This window comes from Onychomys torridus, chromosome 11 (assembly GCF_903995425.1).
Source record: "Onychomys torridus chromosome 11, mOncTor1.1, whole genome shotgun sequence".
Lineage (NCBI taxonomy): Eukaryota > Metazoa > Chordata > Mammalia > Rodentia > Cricetidae > Onychomys > Onychomys torridus.
The window spans coordinates 64,933,035-64,957,703 of NC_050453.1; the positions used below are offsets into that span (position 1 = coordinate 64,933,035).

At 48.1% G+C, this 24,669-nt stretch overlaps 1 protein-coding gene and 1 non-coding gene across 43 annotated transcripts in view; one reads left to right on the forward strand and one right to left on the reverse strand.

Moving 5' to 3' along the window:
* Positions 1-24,669, forward strand: part of Clasp1 (cytoplasmic linker associated protein 1) — a 226,928-nt gene that overhangs the window by 55,091 nt on the left and 147,168 nt on the right. For all 42 annotated transcript variants that reach the window (XM_036202616.1, XM_036202603.1, XM_036202617.1 and 39 more), the window contains exons 3-6: positions 19,340-19,418; positions 21,245-21,348; positions 22,514-22,605; positions 23,661-23,736. In XM_036202616.1, coding sequence (XP_036058509.1) covers positions 19,340-19,418; positions 21,245-21,348; positions 22,514-22,605; positions 23,661-23,736 — 351 coding nt within the window. The remainder of the gene's footprint in view (positions 1-19,339; positions 19,419-21,244; positions 21,349-22,513; positions 22,606-23,660; positions 23,737-24,669) is intronic.
* On the reverse strand, positions 18,686-18,810 carry LOC118593577. The gene has a single exon (XR_004946254.1). It is a non-coding gene; the product is annotated as a U4atac minor spliceosomal RNA (small nuclear RNA).

The window sequence follows — 24,669 nt, forward strand, 5'->3', positions numbered from 1 at the left end:
GCAAATGTGGTATTTAGTTTGATTGTCAACCTGACAGTGTAGAATCACCTAGAAAGAGATTCTCAGTGAGGATCATTGAGATGAAGCAGCAGGCCAGCTGGTCAGCTGGGAGCTTGTTACTTGTTTAGTGCAGAAGAATCTTTGATAAAGTTGTGTTATGACTATTAAATAATGCTTTGTTATTTTGTTTAGAACTCAGACTGCTCCTTATCTGAAATCAAAGCTATTTTGAGTTTTCTAAGGAAATTTGAGAGGACTGTTCCAGAGTATGGTGGGTCTTGAAGGCCACCTGTCACCCTTCTTAGCTGCCCTGGTCCTGATTGTCTCCAGGGACCCAGGGGGAAGGAGCTTGGCTTTCTTGACCTCTCAGCTAAGGACTGATGCTCTGAACTGGGAGGAGCTGTTGCTAATGAGCTGTATGAGCCACTTGCCCTCTGCTGGGTCCAGTGTGTGTGTGTGTGTGTGTGTGTGTGTGTGTGTGTGTGTGTGTGAGAGAGAGAGAGAGAGAGAGAGAGAGAGAGAGAGAGAGAGAGAGAGAGACTGCACACCAGCACAAATTCTCTGAGCATTCAATTAAATCCTGTTCTGTGCTGAGACTTTACCCTCTTGACTTGAACCAGATTTTTATTAGTCAGAAAATTTTTCCAAGCTGCATTCAATAGATGGAACCCTGGAAGTCCACCAGGCCGTAACTTCCCTTTGTGTTTTATGAGTGTAAAAGTGTGCAAGACTCAGGACCTCACCGCTCTGCCCAGACTTGACAAGCTGTCCAAACGCCTTCTGGAAGGACAGGAGTGGTCGCACAGAGAAAGGGACAGAGCTTTCTGGCCAAGGTACACGTCCAAGCCCTGGCTTGTAGGGCTCCAAAGTTCTTCCTGTTCCTTCCTAATACTCCTCCTTCCTGCTTCCACCTGGATTCCTCTTGAGATCTCAGCTAGATATAGAAAGTGGTGGTTAAGCAGAGATGTATTCACCCACCTTAAAAGTTTGCTTTTTGAGAAAAGGCATCTAGATGGTTTAGGAAGGAAAAAAGAAACTATTTCTTGTCTTCAGAACAGATACGACTTACACACATCTCTCTGTGTTAAATATTACAGCTAGATAGTTAATGTGTGGCAGGAACAGAGTGTCTGAGTCTGGAACCTTCTGGAATTGATGGATCTGGAGCTGGACCTTAAAGGTAGGCAAGATTTTGGCAGGAGAAAGTGCTCAGTGGCCTGAGCAAAGCTGTGGCAGCTGGAGTGGGCTGGGAAGGTCATGGTCACAGGCAGTGAAGTACTGGGGTACTGTCCTTCCTTCCCTGTTCCTGGAGGGGGAGAACATGGGGCTTTTGTTTCGCTCAGGGTAGGATGAGTACTGAGTTAGGGTGCTTCCTCAGCGTAGTGCTCAGATACTTTCCATGAATGGAGGAAGCTGGCGTAACAAAAACAGCGAAATGCTCATCCAATGGTTCTTAGATGCCAGGCTGGGCTGCGATTTCCTGCAAATTACTTTAGTTCACAGTCAGCTGTCTGGCTAGTTGCTATTTTATTCTCCTTTAATGCATGAGCGGGAGAGTTGACACATGAAACTGGACTGTTTGGGATTAGAACCCAAAATTCTCTCTGAACGTTGCTTCCTAGAAAGGTAGGTGGTGCTGGATTGGAAGGACAGGTTTCCCACTCAGAAGTGCAGGAAGCTGGGGTTCAGGCTGCGAGGGGTCCTCGGATGCATTTAGCAGTTCCTAGGGGGTTTCAAGTTGTCCTCTGGACAGTGAAGGAACTATTCGGTATCCAGCGTGGTATTCAATGTTCCAGAAAACACTTGAGTGAGTAAAATATGGTTATCATTGCCAAAATGGCCACCAGCATTTAAAAGTGACTTAAAACACAGCTTGTGCTCAGTAAGCCCTCTCTCTCTTGCCTTGGCTTGGTGGCTTTGGATTTGCTTGACCAAAGACTCCTTAACTGTAGACGTCTGAAGTGTCAGGTCAGTAAGTGAGGTATCCTTAGTTCTCTGTCATAGTTCTATCTATAACAGCTTTACGGGGGGCCACGACCATTTCTACTATGCGCTTGCGTTTTATAAACTGGTGGCATTTGTTTGTTTTTAGTGTGTGTGTGTGTGTGTGTGTGTGTGTGTGTGTGTGTGTGTGTGTAGGCCAGAGGGCCACTTTAGTGGTTTTGTTTGTTTGTTTGTTTTGTTTGTTTGTTTTGTTTTTTCAAGACAGGGTTTCTGTGTATAGCCCTGGCTGTCCTGGAACTCTGAATACACCAGGCTGACCTTGAATTCAGAGATTTGCCTACCTCTGCCTCCTGAGTGGTGGGATCAGAGTTGTGTGCCACCACCACCCAGCTTTTATTTAATTGTATATGTTTTGCCTGAGTGTATGTATGTGTACTATGTACATGCCTGATGCTCACAGAGGTCGGAACATGGTGTTGGATTCCCTGGAACTGAAGCTTAGCATGGTTGTGAACCAGTATGTGGGAGCTGGGAACCGAACCTGTGTTCTCTGCATGTGCAACAAGTGCTCTTAGCCCCTGAGCCACGTCTTCGGCCCCATGCTTGTTTTTTTTTTTTTATATGTAGTGAGCAGCCGAACTCAGATCTTCACGTCTTTGTGGTGAGCACTGGACTGACTGAGCTGTCTTCCAAGCGCTAGTCTTTTTAAACCAAAGCACACTCAGCCTGCCCTACCTTTAGGTCCCGGGTCTTCAGACACAGCCCAGGATGGAAAACTACATTTGTACAAATATGTACAGACTTGTTTCTTTGTCACACTTCCTTAACCTGTACAACTTTACACAACGTGCACATTGTAGCAGGTCTTATAAATAAGACCGTAATTAAAGTATATGGGAACCCATGACTAGGTCACATGCCGATACTATTGGATTTTGTTTTTCGTTTCTTTTAAAACTATTTTTCCTGGAGGCTGGAGAGTTGCCTTAGTGGTGAAGAGTACTTGTTGCTCTTGCAGAGGACCCAGGTTCCATTGCCAGCACCCACACGGTGGCCCAGAACTCTAGTTCCAGGCAATCAGATGCCCTCTTCTGACCTCCACAGTCTCTAAGACTGCATGGGGGGGGGGGCACCAAAGTACATGCAGGCAAAGCAGTCAATGCATGAAAAATAAACAAACCTAACTAAATCAATGCAATTATTTTTTATTGTATTTGTGTGTATGTGTGTGTGCAAGCCTGGGTCCACGCCATGGGCCAGCACGCATGTGAAAGCTGGAGGCCAACTTGTGGGAGATGGTTCTTTCCTTCTTCTACATGGCTCTTGGGGATCAAACTCGGGTTGTCAGGCCTGATGGCAGGGGTCTCAACCCACTGGCTGTGTTTTTGTTCTTCTGAGACAAGGTCTCATACTGTCACCCAAGATGGCCTGGGAATGCTGTGTGGCCCAAACTGGTTTGGAATTTGAGGCACCTTGTCTGCTTCAGCCTATGGAGTTTGGGCCAGGCTATGGTAACATTTTCTCTCAGGGACTTGAGTAGGTGTCCTGAGGTGTTCTCCTGGATGGAGCAGGATGACTGCACAGAGCAGCAGAAAGCTCACAGTCTGAAGTAATTGCATTGTTCATGAAGCAGTGCCCAGTTAGAAAGTGAGCATTCATGGCCTACACCAGTCATGTGACTTCATAATGGACCAAGAAGCACCTGCGCCCGCTAGCAATCCTGCACTCACTTCCTCCTGTCTCTCCCTTGCACACTACAGTCTCCACTCCCCAGCCCCTGTCCTGTGGTTTATTGGCTGGTCTTGTCAAAAGTTTCTGGGAGCTTGGATTAAAGCGGTGAAATGTAAGACAGGCACTGGAGATCCATTAATAGGATTCACAGCTGTCAATCTCAGAGGGGAGCCTGGGTCAGAGGCCAGAGCCAGCCCTGTTCCTCCCTTGTTTCCAGCCTTCTTTGAGACAGCCTCCTAGTGCTTGTGAGCATTTTCTCCTCAGAAAAGAACAGGTTCCAAATGTTTGTTTAGTGCCTTCCCTGAGGGTGACTTTGGACAGACAAACTGACCCAGACCAGGAAAGGACTTGGAGGAAGGTGTGGCTTCTTGGTCCTTACAGTGTACTCTGCCTCTCAGTGTCGCATTGGCATCTAGACTGGGCGGCAGATACCGTCATGCCCGGTGATCTTTGTTTGAGTTACCGTGCCAGGAATGGCCAGAGTGTATGGAGCATCCTGGTGAAAAAAGCCCTGGGCTCACAGCGTGGCGTGTCAGCTGTCACGGCAATTCTCACTGCCATGACAGCCTTTCTCTGCCAAGGGAGGGTGGCCATGGAAGGTCACAGCAAGTTCAGCGGCAGAGTAGCTTCAGGCAGAGCTTTGGCCTGCTGTGATGCGGAGCGGCTTATTTCAAAGCTCGTTTAGAGGCAGGTTCGTTTGGGTTTCCAGGGGAATGCAGCTGCCGCGGAGGGCGGAGGGCGGTGACTGCCTCCTGGAGGAGCAGGGCAGGCAGCCCTGGTGGGCATAGCAGGCAGGTTGCAAGGACCGAAGGACGTGGTCACAGCAGCTGCTCATCCTCCCTTTATCATGGAGACTGGAGCAGCGGAAGACAAGTTCAGCCCCAGAGACTCATGCCCAGTGAGACTGTGTGCTCACTTTGCCCAGGGAAGTCTTTTTTTTGTTTTTTTTGTTTTTTTGGTTTTTGAGACAAGGTTTCTCTGTGTAGTTTTGGTGACTGTCCTGGATCTCACTCAGTAGACCAGGCTGGCCTAGAACTCACAGAGATCTGCCTAGGATTAAAGGCGTGCACCACCACTGCCCGGCTACCCATGGAAGTCTTTATTAATACTTCTTGTCCTGGTATGGCGGCAGAGCTCTCTTTTGATCTTCAGAACTCCCCATGTGGATGATAAATTCTTTGTGATGGGAGGCAACCTCATGAATCCTCATCATAGATGAACCCCAAGTCTAGAGTTGCCCACCTGACTTCTTCCTGACCACAGACTTCCTCTTCTGCCTTCTCCACCTTTAGGTCAGAAGATAGCTGGCATGAGTCAGCTCTCTCCACTGTGTGGGTTCCTGGGTTTGAACTCGGGTCGTCAGGCTTAGCAGCAAGGACCTTTACCCTGAGCCTTCTTACCAGCCCATTGTACAGTTTCTGTACTTGTGCTTTGCAGCCTCTCGTCTCTCCACGTTCTCTTGCTTATCAGAGTGTGCCTGTCCTCCTTGTCCCATGGTGGCCTGCTGAAGGGTATTTTAGGACCTGGGGTGTCAGAGTCTGACTTGCGTCTCCCCTCACTTCTGGGGCTGTGTGCGGGGGTGGAGTGGGGTGAGGGGTGGGAAGAGAAGTCACTGGCTGACAGGCTACTCGGGACCTCCCTGCCTCCTCCAGTCCTCCTGGGTGTTTGCAAGGTGACCTAAGGTGCTTCTGTCACTCGAGCGGCGGTCAGGAAAAGGCTGAGGAAAAATGTCTTCTAGACTTCTTCAACTTTGCACCTCTGGTTACAGCGTCATGGCAAGAGCTGGACTTTGGAGCCCTCCTCAGATGTGGGAGCAGCTGAGAAAGCTGTCGCTAAAACAGGAATGTCCAAAGCCCTTCTGCCTCTCAAAGCTGTGGCCCACAGGCTGTGTGTTTGCCGAGGACAGCCGTGAGCAGGGCCCAGCACAAAGTCGTGAACTTGCTTAAAGCATTGGGATCTTTGTGAGCATGTGTGTGTGTGTGTGTGTGTGTGTGTGTGTGTGTGTGTGTGTGTGTGTGGTTATGTTTCTGAAGTTTTGTAGCTGATAACATTATCTTGTGATGTCAGAAGGTTGTTCTTGCCTGGCCCTAAGACCTTACCTTCAGTAACCCTTCCATGGTTCTAAGTTAGGGGGCAGCAGTTAGGAAATCAAGCCAGCAGGCAATCGTAATAGGAGACTGGTCGCCAGTCCTGGGCGGCGGGGGGTGTGGGGTGAGTGGGGTGGGGTGGGTGTGGGGTGGGTGGGGTCGTGGGGGCGGGGGGTGGTAAGTGACAGGGTTTCAGGCAGAATACACTCCGTTTTCTAAAACCACGTGTCTATGCAGAGTGGATAAATGTTGAGTGTTCCCTGGAGTTCGCTTTTCATCCTTGCTTAGGCTGCACTGTTATTTCATTTAAAATAGTTATGAACTTTTAAGCATTTAATTGTGTGTGTGTGTGTGTGTGTGTGTGTGTGTGTGTGTGTGTGGTGACAAAGGGCATGATTGGAAGTGAGAGGCAAGCCTTTGGGAACCAGTTCTCTTCTCCGTCCACCACGTGGGTCCTGGGTATTGAACTCAGGTTCTCAAGCTTAACAGCAGCAGCCCCTTTGCTTGCTGAGCCGTCCCACCTGCCAGTGAACTCAGCTTTCCATCGCTCCCCCTTTCTCTGCTTCTTTTTCCTAAAGGTGGCCCCACTTGTTAATACTTCTTTCTTACCGTTGAAATCATGGCCAGACAAGAGTAGGAGACGGTAGAAGAGAGGCTGGCTGGACTAGACAGGCCACCCGAGAACGCATGCATATGTGACCTTGGGGTGTGATGGTTGCAGGTCAGAGAAGGGAAGCCCAGCCCTGATGGGGGAGCCTCCTGCAGAGAAGAGCCACTTATAATTGGACCTGGAAGGGATTGGTTGGTTAGCTGAGAGGAGGCGGCACTGCAGGGTGGGGGTAGGGAGTCGTGGGGGAGGGGAGCCAAAGGGAAGGGCCAGTGCTCTCGGGAGTTTAGTTTGGTCTCAGTTGAGACTACACTGGGGACTTAGAAAGTTAGCTCAGGGCTGGCTTGATGGCTCAGGAGCTAAGGTGCTTGCTGCTAAGTCTGATAGCCTGAGTTCAACCCCCAGCACCCACATGATGGAAGGAGAGAACCAACTCCTCCCAAGCTCTCCTCTGACCTCCACACCTGCTTGTGCACCTGCTTGTGCAATAAAGGTATAAATGTAGTAAACTTAAAAAACAGCCATGCCTGTGTATTGTAACATTTCACAGGTAGAAGAGATGTGAAATTAATCTAGAGCAACTTGGTTGAGACATAAAGGAGCTGAGGCCTAGAGAGACAGGTGACTTCCTTTCCAAATGTGTAAGCACAAAAGCAAACAAAAGGGAGGATTTTCTGAACCCACACCGACACTGGCATGGAAAGAGAAGACTTAGAAACCAACCCTTGAATGGAGCAGACCCCCAGGGAAAAGCGCAGTGAGCGAAATCTGCCTACTGTATTTCTTTGCTTAGTTTGATTCCCCCATAAATAATAGAAGAGTTTGGGATAGCTCAGCTTGTGTGGAAAAATTTCCACATTATGTTGATCTGAATTGTTCAGGAGGATGTTCCACTAGGGATGTTGGTAATTCCCCTCCTCCTCCTCCTCTTCTTACCTTATGTTTGTTTTTTATTCTGAGACAGGGTTCCTTTGTGTAGCCCTAGCTGTCCTGGAACTCGCTCTGTAGACCAGGCTGGCCTCAAACTCACAGAGGTCCACTTGCCTCTGCCTCCCCAGTGCTGTGATTAAAGTGTGCGCCACCACACCCAACTTCTTCCGGTTTTTAATGCAGTCAAGACTCCATCTGTATTGGAGCAGCTGTGTCTAGTCTCGTTCTTGCTGAATGATTGTATGTATGTATGTATGTATGTATGTATGTATGTATGTATGTATGTATGTGTAGATTCCTGACAAGTAGAATGTAGGAAAAGGTGTGGGAGCTGGAATGAATGGGAGAAGGATCAGACCTCCTAGGCTGTGTGCTATGCACTTAATTTCAAAATAGCTCCCTTTCCCCCGGGAAGAACTCATACCTATTCAGCCAACATTTATTGATCACATGAACTGGTGAGCATAGGCAGCCATGAGCCTCCTGCCTGCCAGGTTCCTTTCCTGTAAGGGCTTAAAGGGCAGGCAGGGGCCCTCCTCTTAGGCGGACCTGATGTCTGGGTCTTTCACTGTGGATGTTCAGTTCAAGAGCAAACGTTTTCGTCCTGAAATAGACCGGAAAGTAGAACCCAGGTCTGACGTTTACTTAGCCCTGCTTCTTGCAAGTTGTCGGTTTCCCAATGAAAGCCACTGACTTGTGGCTCTTGTGACCCAGAGACCTGCAGGCCTTCGAAGATGGCTTGGTTGGGAGACTGATGGTCTTTCACGGGAGGGAGAGTGAGCATGTGCCTGGATCTCATTGTTGTTTTTGTTTGTTTCCCTTTACACCATGTCATAGAACCGGGCCGAGTGGCGTCCTTTACACTGTGCTTAGCTCTGGGCATGGTATAGGAGTTTGTAGTCTCAGTTGTTCAAGAGTCTGTCGTGAGAGGTGTGACACTGTCAGTTCATTATTAACTATCAACCAACCAGAAATTATAAATTCACTTCTTCTTTTCTCAGCCCTGGGACGTGCCTTCCAGTCCTGTTGCCCCCCAGTTTTCCTCTGGCAGTGTTTGTATGAGATCAGTAGAGGAAGGGAAGAAGTGGGTAGAGGTATACAGTCAGTGAGTCTCCTTCCCTTCCAGACTGATGGTCCTGTATCTTAATCCTGATTCCTGAAAGGAAGGTAGGTTCTAGAGGTCAAAGACAGAGCACACCTTTATTTTCCCCCCCCCCACTCCCCCCACAGGGTTTCTCTGTGTAGCTTTGCGCCTTTCCTAGAACTCACTTGGTAGCCCAAGCTGGCCTCAAGCTCACAGAGATCCACCTGGCTCTGCCTCCCGAGTGCTGGGATTAAAGGCGTGCGCCACCCTCGCCCAGCTATTGTTTTTCTTTAATTTGTATTGGAAAAAAATTGAAATATACTCAAAGTAGAGAGAATGTCATAATCTGCACATGGCTCTCACCTGATTTAATGATTATCAGTTAGTTGTTTTTAGAATGCCTGCTAGTACAGGGGTCCGCCCTGTTCTGGTGGATATGACCTTGGAGCTGAGGGCCCTCTCAGATGAGGATGCCCTCTTCACCCTGTGGAGAAAACCAGACAGTCCTTCTTTCCACCCTGACAGCAGCCCCTAGGGGAGCTGAATTTATGTGTTTCAGGTTTAAAATGTTAAGGGCTTAGGAGATACCTCATTTGGGCAAGCATGAGGATCCAGCTTGGTCCCCCAGACCCACATAAAACATCTGGTGTGGTGGCACACACTTGTAGTCTCAGTGCTGGGGACCAGGAGACAGGTGGATGGTTGTGACTCATTGGCCAGCTAGCCTAACCTACTTGATCAACTTTAGGCCAGTGAGATTCCTTTGTCTTCAGGGAAAGGTGGACAGCGCCTGTCTTAGTGTTTTAATGATGTGAAGAGACACCGTGGCCACAGCAACTCTCATAAAGGAAAGTATGTGATTGGGGCTGGCTTGCAGTTCAGAGGTTTAGTCCATTGTCATCATGTGGGCCACGGTGGCATGCAGACAGACATGAGAAGGAGCTGAGAGTTCTACATCTGGATCAGTAGGCAGCAGGAAGAGAGAGATACAGGGCCTGGCTTGAGCATTTGAAACCTTAAAACCCACCCCCAGTGATACTCTTCCTCCAACAAGGCCACACCTCCTGATAGTGCCACTCCCTGGTGACTAAGTATTCAAATCTGTGAGCCTGTGGGAACCATTCCTTTCCAAACCACCACAGCCCCTGTGGAACAATGCCCGAGATTGTCCTCTGGCCTCCACACATTCATAGCAGCACAGACCAAGTCTTTTCAGATGTTACGAGTTTCATTATGATCGTTCCTTAATTTTGGAAAATTTGTGTGTGCATGTGTCTGTGGTATGTGGTGTGTGCATGTGTCTGTGGTATGTGGTGTATGCATGTGTCTGTGGTATGTGGTGTATGCACATGAGTGTGGGGGTGGGTATATGACAGACTTAGAGTAAGACATTGGATTTCTCTCTCAATTACTTTCTCCTTATCCTTGTCTTAAATCTCAACTTTATATGTGCTTGTAAAAATTTCATAGTACAGTCACATGATATCCAAGAGGAAAAGTGGGTTTCTCCGAGTTGGACACACTGCACACAACCCATGCATTGAAGGTTTGTTTTTGTAACTGAATCATACTATCTCTAGTGTTGTACATTTTTAACTTTGTAACACAGGCTTAATTCCATGTTAAATATGTCAGTCTATAGTGTTTCTTTCAGTAGATGTGCCACATTTTTGATAGTAAGATGCTATTATTTGTTCTGTTAGACATACACATGTGTTAGATATGTATTTAATTACATTTTTATTTTATTTATTTTGCTTGTGCATACATACACACATGCATGGCTTGTGGAAATCACATTTTTTGTGGAAATCACATTTTCTCCTTCCACGCTGTGGGTCCTAGGGAGGGAACTCAGGCTGCCAGCGCGGCAGCAGGCACCTGTACTGGCTGAGCCGGCTCTCTAGTGCTTGTTCTGTTATATCTTAATGAACCCCTTCCTTTAAAATGATTAAAAGATTGCTGTATATATTTAACCGAGCATCTTACATGGGCAGAGTACATTTGTTAAGACTGTAATAAAAGCCACTTGATAGAGCACTGCTAATCATCTGCTGGCTTTAGTGACTTGCTGCAGTGTTTTTGTTGATAACTCTCTTCTCTTCTCTTGAATCCATTCCAGACTCCGAGGTTAGTAAATCATCATGATGGTGGTGATGATGATGATTCTAACTGCCTCCCTGAAACGTAATTCACTGTTAGAAAATTCACTCTTACGTAACACGAAGCTCATTCATTGTTTGGCATATTCACAGTTCTAGAACCAACATTGTCTAATTAAAAATTACTAGTGTGTGTGTGTGTGTGTGTGTGTGTGTGTGTGTGTGTGCGCGCACATGCCACAGCATGCATGTGGAGGTCAGAGGACAACTTGCAGGACTCCATTCTTTCTTTCTACCATGAGAGTCAGTCCCACGGTATTGAACTCAGCTCATCAGGCTTGCCTGCCAGTGTCTTTACCTGCTGAACCATCTACTGGGCCACCATTATCTAATGAAAACCTTCATTTTCTGAGGAAAGAACTCCAGAGTCATCAACGACCATGCCCCAGCTCAGTACCTGGCAGAGGCAACCGTTAGGCACCTTTCCATCCCCGAGCACTTTTCTGTCACTATCTTAGATATTTCATGAGCGCTATATATACAATACAACATGTGTCCTTTTGTGTCAGTTCATTTCTCTGGCGGGTACTGGTTTCAAGTTGTTTTATTCATGTTGTGGTATGAATTCAGCATATTTAATTTCGCTATTCCCAAATACTCCTAGAGATGTGGCATATTTTGTTATTCAGTTGTTATGCGTGTGGCTTGATGGATTCTACTGACTGTTGGGATTAGCTGTGTTCTGAACATTTGTGTGCTGTGTAGACAAAGCTTTTCTGTTCTCTTTAGGAGTGGGATGGTTCGGGCAGTTTCTCTGATGGTTAATACTGACAAATAACGAGACTGCGTCCTGTCACAGTCCCACTAGAATATACATGCAATCCAGTTTTTCCATGTCCTTCCCAGTGGCTGTGGGCATCTCTGAGTTTTGTCATCTGGATTTCTAAAGATTGAGCAGTCTGCTCCCGTGTCTTGGCCCCTGTGGGTTGCATATCTCACGAGAGAGACCCAGCCCACCTCCACTCCAGTGAGCTGGCTCTAAAATCTTCCAGTTTAGATAAGGTGCAGCTTTTGAATGCTGCCTGCAGTGAGACTAGGTTGCTGATGCCTGCAGTTCAGTGGACTGATATTTTCATTTAAAAAATTTAGAGTGCACATGCCAGATTGCAAGCTTCAGTTTAAAGCCCAGGTCTTAACGCTTTGGGTGTCTGTCTTGTCTTACCTGAGAGCTCTAGATTGGTTGGCTCCTCAGATTCTGGGATTCTCCCTTCTCTGCCTCCTGTCTTGCTGTAGGAATGCTGGGATTAATATCACATAATACTGTGCCCAGCTTTACATGGGTTCTAGGGATCTGAACTCTGGTCCTCATGCGTCCACAACAAGCATCTTATCCATTGAGCCATCTCCCCAGCCCTGACCACCATTGTTATGAAACAGTATGAACATAGCCCCGGGAAGATTTATCTATCTCTGAGATGTTTCATAGTTTAACCTCTGAGAGCCTCAGGGGTGTGTCACCACAACTTTCCCCTTCTTCCTGGTCAGAGTGAGGCTCTTCTTGGGATTCCTGGAGAATTTCCTTGACTTTCTATAAGATGGTGTGACAGTGCCATCCACTTGATGGGACCTTTACCAGCTAGATCAGTGGGGTCACTGGATTAGAAACTAGGCTGAATGTATTTTTTAATCTCATTTTTTAGATCTCTATCTTGCGTATGTTCTATAATTGAATATTTGCATAGCAGTGGATTGTATGTTTCATGAGTACACATGAGGAATTCTAATAAGGATATATGATCAGATGTGTTAGAGGCTTCAGATTTAAACTGTCAACCACCCTAAGACATGAGTAGAACTTACATCTTAGGTCTGTGATGAACTCTGAGGAGGCCATAGGTGGAAGTCTGAGGCCGCCATTGCCATTTCAGCGGAGACTTCAGATTAGGACGAACAGGAGAGCTCCAGCCGCTTGGAGTTCTGTAGTCAGGGAGGCAGAAGTGGCGTGCCTGGTGTCATCCGATGGCAGAACTAGATTAGGATGTAATTAATTACTACATTAGCGGTGGTGGCGCACGCCTGTAATCCCAGCACTCGGGAGGCAGAGCCAGGCAGATCTCTGTGAGTTCGAGGCCAGCCTGGTCTGCAAAGCGAGTTCCAGGAACAGCCTGCAAAGCTACACAGAGAAACCCTGTCTCGAAAAACCGAACCAAACAAAAAGAATGTGGGATGTGGACGCAGTGCAGGCTTTCTCCCACGGGAGCCCACCTCCTCATTCTTTGTTCCTACAAAAAGAAGTGCGGAGGCCGAGGGAGAGACGCTGACACGGTAAAGTTGGGGTGCTGGAGCCTGGGGCTCTAAGGTCCTCCTCTGCAACCCCGTGAAAAGAAGGAGAGAACTGAGTCCACAGACTGCCCTTTGACCTCCGTGACGTGCCACTTCCTCATCGTGCATAATTCTGATAACCGTGGAGAGAGGGGCCGCGGGAGGAGCTCGAGGGAGAACAGGGTGGGTGGGGAGAGTGATGTAATTGTATTTGAATGAATGAAACATGGACAGGACAATGTATGTCAGGAAGTATTCATGTTTATCTTGACTTTGAATCTCTGTGTAGCTTTGCGCCTGTCCTGGAACTCGCTTTGGAGACCAGGCTGGCTTTGAACTCACAGAGATCCACCTGCCTCTGCCTCCCGAGTGCTGGGATTAAAGGCGTGCGCCACCACCGCCCGGTGAGAAAGATGTTTTTCCAAGGGAACAACAGGGAATCTATTCAGCGGATAAGGTTCTAGACAGTGAGTAGCTAGGTAAAAGTTTCTATGTTCGGGCTGGAGAGATGGCTCAGAGCCAGAACACTGGCTTCTTTTCCTGACAACCTGAGTTCAATTCCCAGCAACCACGTGGTGGCTCACAACCATCTATTATGCCCTCTTCTGGCCTGCAGGCAAAACACTGTATATATAATAAATAAATAAGTCTTTTTTAAAAATTCTATGTTCATGGAGCTAGTGTTCTGTTTGGAGAAAGAATCAATTTGCAAGTCACCTGAATACATTTTGCAGAATTTTGGGAAATTGTTTACTACCAAGAGAGCCGTTCACTGTGGGAGGCTGGAAGCGTGTGTGTGTGTGTGTGTGTGTGTGTGCGTGCGTGCGTATGTGGGTACCATGAGCTCTAAGCTCTGTTCTGCCTCTTGGGACTTGGTCTATACAGAGGTGTTGCCCTTCACCCGTAACTCCTCTTCCCGACCCCTTTCACCTGCTGCCTTCTTCAGCAGCCGGAGTCCTTCCACGGTCTCATCGCCAGAAAGGTTGGAGGATTCCTTTAAGCCTAATAATAGCTTTCGCCTAAAAAAAAAGTTTTATTGAGCTACCGAAAAGTTGCCCACATGTACCGTTCAGTTGTCCTCTCCAGAGCTGCGGAGCTATCATCACAACCCGTTTTCCGGCGTTCTCCATCCCCATAAGATCCCCTTTCCTGTTCGTGGTCATTCCCCATTCTGAACCGCAGCCCTCGGAACCCGGTTGTCTCTTTCCGTTTCTGGAAGTTTCTTGTGAGCAGATTTATCCTTGGCCTCTTGTGTTTTAACCGAGCCTCATATTTTCTAAGTGCATCTGAGTGAGGTGTGTGTCCCTGGTTTCTCTTGTCGTTAAACACGGCGTTTCATCGTGTGGGATACCAAGTTCTGTTTGATCTCATTAGTGCTGTAGCTCCCTAGACTAGATCACCAGAGTTTTAACTGCAGCCTCTTTCCCGCATGTTGACGGGTGACTAGCTCTTAAGAGCCTGCCCTGTGCCTCTTCCACAGCTTGCCTCCTTTCTCCTTGCTCCTTTAAGTCTGTAGCCAGCCATGCTTCGGGATAGCCAGAGTGGTGTGAAAGTTACCCTAAGTAACGTTTACGGAATGAAAACTTCTGGTTCTCATTTGTGCGCTTTTACATTTCTGTGTGTATATGTGTGCATGTATGTATGTGAGTATGTATGTGTGTGCACATATGCATATGGCAGCCGGATAACAGCCTCACAAGCTGGCCACCTTGTCTACCTTGTTCCTTCTCTCCCCCGGTTTTTTGCGACACGGTCTCTCACTGGGACCCGGATCTCGCCAGTGAGGCCAGGCTGGCCGGCCAGGAAGCTCTAGTCATCTGCCTGTCTCTGTCTCCCCATCACTGGGATTGCAAGTCTGTGCCCGCAAACTCCAGCCAGTGGGTGCGCATGAGCAAAGGCCCCTACATGTGGCCATGATTATCGTATTGGACTAGGTCGTCCCAGAATACTTCCTATTATTGATCGGTTGTACTGGGCAGGCCTGATTTCCAAACACAGCTCCCTAACTCTGCCCAGCACTATGAGTTCACCTGACCCCTAGCTAGCCTTTTGAGGCCAGTGTTGCCTCCTGTGAAAAGTGCAGTGTCCTAAGTCCCTTTTTAATACTTACATCTCTGTGTAGGGGCAGCAACTGGCCACTAGCTTATAACAAGTCCCGTAATTTCTTCGGATGGTATTCCAGACAAGGATTTAATTAAGAGCCAGCCCAGTGTGTTAGTGTGACCATGAATGTCCAGGAATTCCCTAGGTGACTGACTGCTCTTAGGACGGCTCTTCGAGACTAGTCCTATTGTTGACTGCCGCCGACGCTTCCAAACTTACATTTTTTTCCCCTTTTGGGTTTGCATTGTGCTCTTAATCTTGGAATTGGAAGTGAGCACAGTGTAGAGTGCTAATTAATTTCTCTTTAGTTAATACCAGGTTGCTGCTGAACAATGGAAGCAACAGCTAAACAATGTGTAGATACAGCAGCATGTGCCGATTCTCAAGGACAACGCTGTGACAATGTTACCATAGAAGTGTCTTTATGCCTGCAGATATCCTAATGACACTAAGAGGTAGCAGCACACGCGTGGACATGTGATCCTAAGAGAAAGCAGCACATGTGTGGACACGTATGTCCTAAGAGAGAGCAGCACGCATGTGGACATGTGTGTCCACTTGTTTGTAAGTGTTTGGAGGAGCTGGCCAGTAATCATGAAAGCTAGCTGCAGTAGGATTCCGGGCCACTGAGACTGGACTGAAGACCTGTTGGCTGGGGAGATTTCCATAGCACTCACTCTCAGTGAAAACTGTATGTGTGGGCATGCCTGATGTGTCCCGGGGTGACTGCCAGTGTTACCAGTCCTCATTGTTGGTGTGCTTTTAGGCAGGCTTGCCTTTTCTTTGAGTTTCATGACTTTGTTTCTTCTTTACTTTATCTGACGTGTGTGTGTGTGTGTGTGTGTGTGTGTGTGTGTGTGTGTGTTTTGTGTGTATGTATGTGTCTGTGTGTTTGAATGCATGTGGAAGCCAGAGGTCAGATGTCTTCATCAATCATTCTCCACTTTTATTTTTATTATTATTGTTTAATAAATTTACTTGTTTATTTATTTTCGAGGCAGTGTCTTTCTATGTAGTTTTGGCCATTCTGGAATTCACTATGTAGACCAAGCTGTCCTCAAACTCAGTAGATCTGCCTGCCTCTGCTGGGATTAAAGGCATGTGCTGTCATGCCTTGTTTGATTTTATGTCTGGAGATGATGTCTCACTGATAATACCACATGGTCAGCAAGACCTGGGGATCCTCCTGTCTCTGCCTCCCCAGCATGAGAATTACAGGCACATGCCACCACATCTGACGCTTCTCTGGGTTCTGGGGATGGACACTGGGTCCTCACACTTGATTGCAAGCACTTTACCAACCCGGCCCTAGCTCATGTTTTCCTGATGAAGAGGCGGGGTCCTTATGGGTACCCACTGTGTATCAGACATCTTGATAAAGCTTGCTAGCCCTCCTGTGTGCTCTGTAGAGTGGAGGTACTGTTAAGTGGTGCTTTTGAAACATGGAGATGGGACAGTTGGCAGTCGATGGCTGAGTCTGGTGTTCCCTGTCCCCAGTGAGTCTGGGTTTTAGGAGCCTGTGTGCTTTTTCAGGACCTGGCATTATCAGGGCAACAGAGAGTCAGGCGACTTTGGAGGTCAATGTAGTGTTGGCCGGGAGGTGTTGTGACTTGTCCAAGGTCGTAAGCTAGCTGGGGAGAGGTGAGCAAGCCCGAGAGCACCAGGTCAGTGTATGATGTGGTGGAGCTGCTCTGAAAATGGCCTTGACAGTCAGAAGACTTGAGTGTTTGTAGACATCACAACCCTGGATAATCTCTACATGGGTTTGTCCTGCTTTGCTTCTTCCAAAGTGCCTTCGAGAGTCAAGTGTGGTCCAGTTCATCAGTCTAGTCCTGTGAAGTTGGTGTTTCTCTGGTTTGGATTTTTCTTCTATCCCAGGATCATGGAGCTGTTTGCTGCAGCTGTGTCTGGTGTGTTACAGGAAGCATTCTCTTTATTTCCTCCAGATCCTGGAGTGACCCAAGGGTGTTTATGTAAAAATAGCACTGTCCCCACTGCTCTTTGGAGCTAAAACTGTGTCAAGAAAGAGTGCCCCAAATGCCTGGGTCCTTCCTGGCCATGGGTGAATTTCTGTTCGGTGTCACTCAATCTGCCTGGGAACTAGTGGTACCTGCCTTTGTTCCTTCTCTTCTGTAGTCAGCTCTGGTGTCCACTGGGAGGGGGTTCTGTGAATTTGTATCTCTCCATATGTTCACCAGGCTGTCAGTGAGGTCCTCACTGAAGGGCAGCCTGGTGTGGAGCCATGTAATCATAGTGTGTAAACTACGCCCCTGTATTCCCAATACTTTTCTCTTTGGCATATCCAAATTCTCAGTGCCGCTCACTCTTGTGCTTCAGGAACATTTCTAAGTACTTAGCACACTCAAATCCCGGCAGACCAGCCAGGACTGCCAAGTGACTCATGGAGGGCATCATTGGATCCTGGATACCACAGGATGATTCTCATTCTCAGTGGGACTGAGATTTTATTGTGCTGCTCAGAATGGCACACAGTTTAAATTGTATAAATTGTTTATTTCAGGAGTTTATTATGTGTTGCAGAAAGCACAGTTGTGGATAAGGAGGGTAGGAGACGAGTGTGCTGACTCATGATAGGACTGTGTTCTATGGATAAGACCATGTGTACTTGTAGAAAGATGTTGACCCTGACCACACTTTCCTCCTGTGCCTTTATGTCCAGAAGTAGAATTGCTGGAGCATACAGTTACATTATATTTGATTTTCTGCAGACATTTCCCACACTGACACTCCACCAGCGCACAGTTCTTATTTCTTTATGCCTCATTTCTTCCTTCCCCTTCCCTCTCTCCCTCTTTCCTGTAGTCTCTGCCTTGGCTGTGTCTGAGCGTCTGTCTGCTCCTCTGCTGTGCACCTGTGCTTTGGAGTGCTCTAACCCATCGCCCCCGTGTGCTGTATTTATTCCCTGACTCCTTCCTGTTTAATTTCTCTTGCTCCGTACAGGGCATTTTAATTTTAAATAGAGCCCATTCATTGGCTCTTAACTTGGTCCGTTCGTTGTTTGGTTCTTTCAAAAAACCATCTTTGGCATGCTATTTTCCTCTTCCCAGGCAAATCAAAAGGCCATAAAAAGTTATTATTACTGTCTGGGTTCCCTTTCCCGGGAGATGATGGCCAAGGGGATCATTTGCTACAAGGCTATCGGCTTACCTTGGTCAAATCAGATCTCTTAGCTTTTCCCCAGGAAAAGTCCCCCATTCCTCTCGGGAATTCTATCCAGGATACCTATTATATGTAGTTTCTCTCCTTTGCTGTTTCTTACCTCTGGCAATTTCTCGGATATCCTTCGTTTTGATCGTACTGGTCAGGTGTTTTGAGTTTCTTTCCTTCATGTTTTTCTTGGGATTACTCATAGCTTATAAGCTTTGGAGAGGCTTGTCACAGAGGTGGAGTGTTATTACATTACATTAAGTTTACATCACCAGCATGACTTAGCATTGTTCATGTGGACCTTGGTCACCCGGATAAGGTGGAATGCCCTGGTTCAAAAATAAAACCAGTATTTGAACAAAAAATTTGGGGCGGGGGTTCACGCTCTTACTTCCAGTAGTCAGGGAGCCGGGAGTTTGAGGCTAAGATGAGCTACACATTAGTCTCTCCGGAGCTATTATGGGCTGGTTCAAGTTTGGGAGATGGTCTTGCAATATTCACGGCTGCCCTCTACCGGGCGAGGTGGGAAGCGAATGCGGAAAGGCTTGAAAGCTTGTGGCGCTTGAATTGACTTTGGACGCTCAGACTAGTTTAAAGAGGTTTTGTGGTTTCCAAAAATTGCACCAAGGTAAAGCAGAGCTCTAACCGATGCAGGTGTGTTGTCAGGCGTTAGCAGTACTGCCCTCACTACGCGTTCATTGGACAGTAGCGCAACCCCAAGAAAAGGATGGTTGCTAGCAACCACGCGCGCCCAACAGCCAGGAAACTCCAGGCCCGGGTTGGGTTGCGGTGATCGCCGCGGGGGGCCTGACCCAGCCTGCGCCGTGACCAGTATTTTCTGCAAGTGCGGCTTCCGACGCAGAATACCCTCTCTGCTTTCCTGAAACTCCCGAGGGGCTTTCAGACGCCTGCTTGGCTTTACCCAGAAGGCCGCGCGCCACACGTCTGAAAATTTGCATACGCGCCTCTCTGGGCGGGGCCGGAGGGAGGCTTCGTGCTGCGACCCGGTTAATTTGCATGCGCAACTCTGGGGCGGGGCGGGGCCGTGATGGGCTCCTGTGGGTTGGGCTGCTTCTATTTCAAAGGAGTTTTCACCTCGGCCAGTTTCTGTAACCGGTTTTTCCGTGCTAGCTAGCATCCTTTCCTGGCCAGCCAGCCCAGGCTTCCCAGTCATTAGGCGCCCCGGGCTCTGGGACCGCGGGGACCAAATATGCCGGCGCTGCCTCTGCACTGCTGACGCCGTGCCTGTTTCCCGTTGCAGGTGGTTCTCCTGGGCATGGACATCCTATCTGCTCTGGTGACAAGGCTGCAGGACCGGTTCAAGGCGCAAATCGGCACCGGTAAGCCGTGAACAGCAGACTCCCAGCCTCCCCTCCCACTCCGGACTCACTCCACATCACGGCCTCACTGCCTCTAGACTATCACTTTCCCTCTAATCCTGGAATATTCCTGCTGTGATCTTCGCACAGTTGAGGACTTTATGCAAGATTAACCATCAGATGTGATGCCAGCCAGTACATGTTGTTCCTAGCCCCTCCTCTGAGAGGCAGTTTTCTTTGAAAAGTCCTACCAAAAAAAAAAAAAAAAAAAGGAGCCAGTTGGCTTTTCCCACACTTTAAAGGCCACTAAATCAAGGTGATTCATGGTGGCAATGTAAACACTGAGCAGTTCTGTTTATACTACTGTTTCTGTAGAGAATCTCTCTATTCCTCTTTCCTTTCTTCTTTCTGTTTTGCCAGTCGAGGACTCTAACCACTGAGCCCAATGTTAGCTGGAGTTTCCCAGCGGCGTTCATCATCCATGTTTGTCTTTTCCTTTTCTGTAGCTTTGGGTCAGTGTGCTCACCGAGGAAGATGGTGGGACCATGTAAAAGCTTACTGCTAGGAATTTGGTGTTTGAACCATTTTCCATTTCCCTCCTACGTTAGCTCAATATAGGGGGATTCTCGTAAGAGGGGAGGCCTAACAGACTTGGGATAGGAATGGGTGGGCTGGGCTGGCGCCCATGCTGCAGTGTATAGATGTGGCGTGTGCCTTATGTGTGCTATAAGTAAAATGAACCCAGTGTCAGTAAAGCATGTTGGTCCCCTTTGCCCCCAGACAGGGCCTGTTTAATGTTTTTTGTTTGTTCGTTTGTTTGAAACTTTAAAAACTTTTATTTTATGTGCATTGGTGTTTTGCCTGCATGTGCATCTGTGTGAGGGTGTCAGATCATCTGGAACTGGCATTACAGTTACACGCTGCCATGTGGGTGCTGGGAATTGAACCCGGGTCCTCTGGAAGAGCATCCAGTGCTCCTAACCACTGAGCCATCTCTCTAGTCCCATTTAATGTTTTTGTTAGCACATGTCAATTATATAGCATTACATTTTACAAAATACATTAAATAATATATTTTGGTCATGTCCCCACTCTTGCCGCTCGTTACCTTCTGTTCCCCAACCCCCCTTCCTGCTGATGTCTTTCCTTTCCTACCCAGTCCCTCTTCTGCTTTCATGTTTTTTGTTTGTTTGTTTGTTTTTTCTCCCATGACCACTGAGTTTGATTAGGATTGCTTAGACAAGCGTAGGTGAAGGGTTGTTTTAGGGTAATGGGCCCTATCTGCAGTGTGACCACTGATGAAAATGTCTCCCTCTCCTATCAACAATTAACAATTAAGTTCCTTCTTTCTCTCCCTTCTCCCTTTCTCTTTCCCTCCCTCCCTCCCTCTTTCCTTCCACACTCGGTGCCATATAGCCTTGGCTGGCCTTGAACCTTCCACACAGCAAAGGATGACCTTATGACCTGCTCCTCCTTCCTCTGTGGCCCGAGTGCTAAGATTTTAGGCATGCAGTACTTACCCAGCTCTTTCCTTCCTTTAGGTTTCTTTTGGGTCGCCTTGCCTGCCAGGGCCTCAATTTTAATATTTCATCGGGTTCCAGATATGCGGGGACTGGCTGGAGGGAAGCGGGGTGGGTAGAGACAGTCCGCCAAATTACGGGGTTCTGCCAATGTCTGTGGTTGTGGGATGCACTTCAGCAAGGAGAGTGGAGGTCTAATCAAGGATGGGTGGCTTTGGAATAGGCTTCTGGAACTCCTTAATTAGGCCAGCTTCCTGCAGGTGAGCAGTGCCTGAGCTCAGATCCCTAGATCTGTTTCCATTTAATCCTTTCCATTTTGGTTTCCAGTGTTGCCAAGTCTAATAGACAGACTGGGAGATGCTAAGGACTCCGTGAGGGAGCAAGACCAGACCCTGCTGCTCAAGATCATGGATCAAGCTGCTAACCCCCAGGTAGGACAAGAGAAGCATGCCTGTGTGCACGGGCAGTGTTGATGCAACTCCCTGGGCTTATTTCTCTTAAGCTGAGAAATGGGTTAGAGATTGTCTTAGTTAGGTTTTCTGTTGCTTTAGCAAAACACCATGACCAAAAATCAAGTTGGGGAGGAAAGGGTTTATTCTGTTTACACTTCCACAGTATTGTTCATCATTGAAGGAAGTCAGGGCAGGAACTCAAGCAGGCAGGATCCTGGAGGGCAGGAGCTGATGCACAGGTCATGGAGGGGTGCTGCTTACTGGCTTGCTTCTCACAGCTTGCTCAGTCTGCTTTCTTATAGAGGCTGGGACCACTAGTCCAGGGATGGTCCCACCCACAATGGACTGGATCTGCCCCCATCAATAACTAAGTAAGAAAATGCCTTGTAGCTGGATCTCATGGAGGCATTTCCTCAACTGAGGCTCCTTCCTCTCTGATGACTCTAGCTTGTGTCAATTTAACATAAAAGCAGCCAGGACAGCGATAAACAGTCTAATGGCCCACAGTCCCTCCTCATATGAGAGATTTAAATATACAACTAGAAAATGTATCATTTGAATACATTAGTGGGCTGGACATGGGTATTGAGTGTTTGATTAATCTGTTCACCCTTTAGCTCATTTATGGGACTGGCTCTCCCTTACTCCAGAAAGGGACAGCTGGTGGTATCTGAGGAGCCAGTAGGCCTGGCTGGGGCCTGGTTCCTATATGACACCTAGAGGCTTGCTAGAATGGATGGACCCAGCCCTGTCTCCCAGGGTCCCACTGATCATTGTTGGGGGATGCAGCAGGGCTGCAGCAGCGGTTTCCCAGGGGAGGTAAAACGAGTATTGGGTGAGCCTCAGTGAGGAGAGCTGTTCCAGACAGAAAGCAGTGTGTGTGCCTGCTGTCACCTGGCCTGGCCTGTTCTCAGTCATAAAATGGGGTAGTTACACCTCCTCAGGAGTATGGAGGGGAATCCAGTGGTGTTACATAAGTGCACCTGCTTTCACACCGTAACTGCACGTGTTTGATAAAGTAGTTCCCTGTCCTACTTGAGTGTGATTGAGAGAGGACCCTGGGGGCTGGTGGGAATGGGGCCAGTTTGGTTCTGCGAAGGGCTGCAGAATTCTTACCCTCTGACCTGCTCCTTGTCACCTGCAGTACGTGTGGGACAGAATGCTCGGAGGCTTCAAACACAAGAACTTCCGCACGAGAGAGGGCATCTGCCTCTGCCTTATTGCAACACTCAATGCGTAAGTCGGGGACCTGCAGACTCTGCTTTGTTTGTTGTTTATTTTCCTTTTTTGAGACATGGTTTCTCTATGTAACAGCTAGAGCTCTGGCTGTCCTAGAACTCACTCTGTAACTCACAGAGATCCACCTGCCTCTGCCTCCCAAGTGCTGGGATTACAGGTGTGAACCACCGCCACCGCCACCGCCACCGCCACCGCCAGGCCAGCTTTTTTTGTTTGTTTGTTTGTTTTGTTTTTTTTTTTTTTTTTGATTTTTGAAGCTGAGGATCGAACCTGGGCCTTGCACTTGCTCGGCAAGTGCTCTACCACTGAGCTAAATCCCCAGCCCCCAGCTTTTTTTTTTCAGATAGGGTCTCATGTAGTCCTCTGGTGTGGGACTTACTTTGTAACTGAGTATGTCTTGAACTTCTGACCCTCCTGCCTCCACTCCTCAAGAGCTGGGATCATTGGCACAGGCCAACATGTGTCCTATTCATTTGGCTCTAGGTGCTAGAAACGCCAAATGTAATCTGAATTACATTTCCAGCCCCTTGGCTAAAGCTGTAAAAACAAAACAGAATAAAAGCCACCACCACTATCGTTTATTCTGAAGAAATTAGATCTACAGGTAGCTGTAAAGAAATGGACTGGGAAGTCGCACGGTCCCTCTCCCTGACCAGTGTAGGATTTCACGTAGGATGGTGTGGCCTTCAGGACCCTGGAGTCCCCCAGTAGAGCCGTGTATAGGCAGATGACTGCGGCCATCTTGTCAGCAGCAACATCAACAGAATGTCTGAAAGCCTCTCCGAGATGACCCTGAAGAGTTTGCTTGGGTCCTCGGAGTTTGGCGGAACAGGAAGTGTGACCTGACAGCAGAGCGAGGGTCTGAGGCAAGAGGGACGGCAAGGCGCAGACCCTGTTGTAGTCTTCGGGGCCAGGCTGTGGAGGGGCCTGCGCCCAGCAAATGTCTCTGGAATGCTCTGGAGTGTGAGGGGCTAATGCTGGGGGTGGAGAAGGGCAGGTGTGGGTGTCGGCCTCTTTCTGACCTTTCTTCTCACTCTTGCCTTTCATTTCAGCTCTGGGGCCCAGACTCTAACACTAAGCAAGATTGTGCCACATATATGTAACTTACTGGGAGATCCCAACAGCCAGGTGAGTGGGAGACCTGCAGCCCGGGAAGGTGCATTCAGGTATTCTGTGCATGCTGTGTGCGTCAGGTGTGCGGACGTACCTCTGGGGAGCTCTGACTCGGATTAAAGAGATTAGCTATTCACTAGCATTTATAAACTATCGCAGCAGATGCAGTGGCCACTCTACCCTCTCCTTCATGTTGGGCTGAGAAATCACAGCGATTTCTGTGTACCAAATCCTACTTTATAGTCTGTCAGTTATAAACGGCCACAGGGTCTGGAGAGATGGCTAAGAGTGTTGGTTGTTCTTGCGGAAGACTGGGTTCAATTCCCAGCACCCTTATGGTGGCTCACAACCATCTGTAACACTGTGGTGCACAGATACATATGCGAACAGACATTCATATGCATAAAATAAAATCTCAGAAATTAAAAGAAGCCTAAAATGGCCACAGCAGTTCTTCAGAAAGATTTCAATGCTTTTGCCTTGACCTCTCACCCTCAGGCCTTCGGCCTTGTTTCTGCGTCTTTGTTTTCTGCAGAAGTCCCATGTGCAATGTCAGTGAGTGCCATTACATGGTACCTACTTGAGGTTATTTATCTGTCATTAAGCTGCTAACACGAGACAGGCAGGTGATGGGTGTTCATGGTGGACCTGTGGGTGGCCTTGGATCTGCACCAGAATGGTGTACACTGAGTGCACTTTGGTTGTGAGACGGAGCAAGCCAGACACACCATTTGGCGTGACAGCACTTACCACTCAACTGCCTGCTGTCTGGTTGGTGGAGAAGTCTAAACATCTACCCCAACAAGGCAGGCACACAGAATAAGACAGGCTCACAGGACTAGGCAGGCTCACAGGAAGATAGGCTCACAGGACTAGGCAGGCTCACAGGACTAGGCAGGCTCACAGGACTAGGCAGGCACACAGGAAGGCAGGCTCACAGGACTAGGC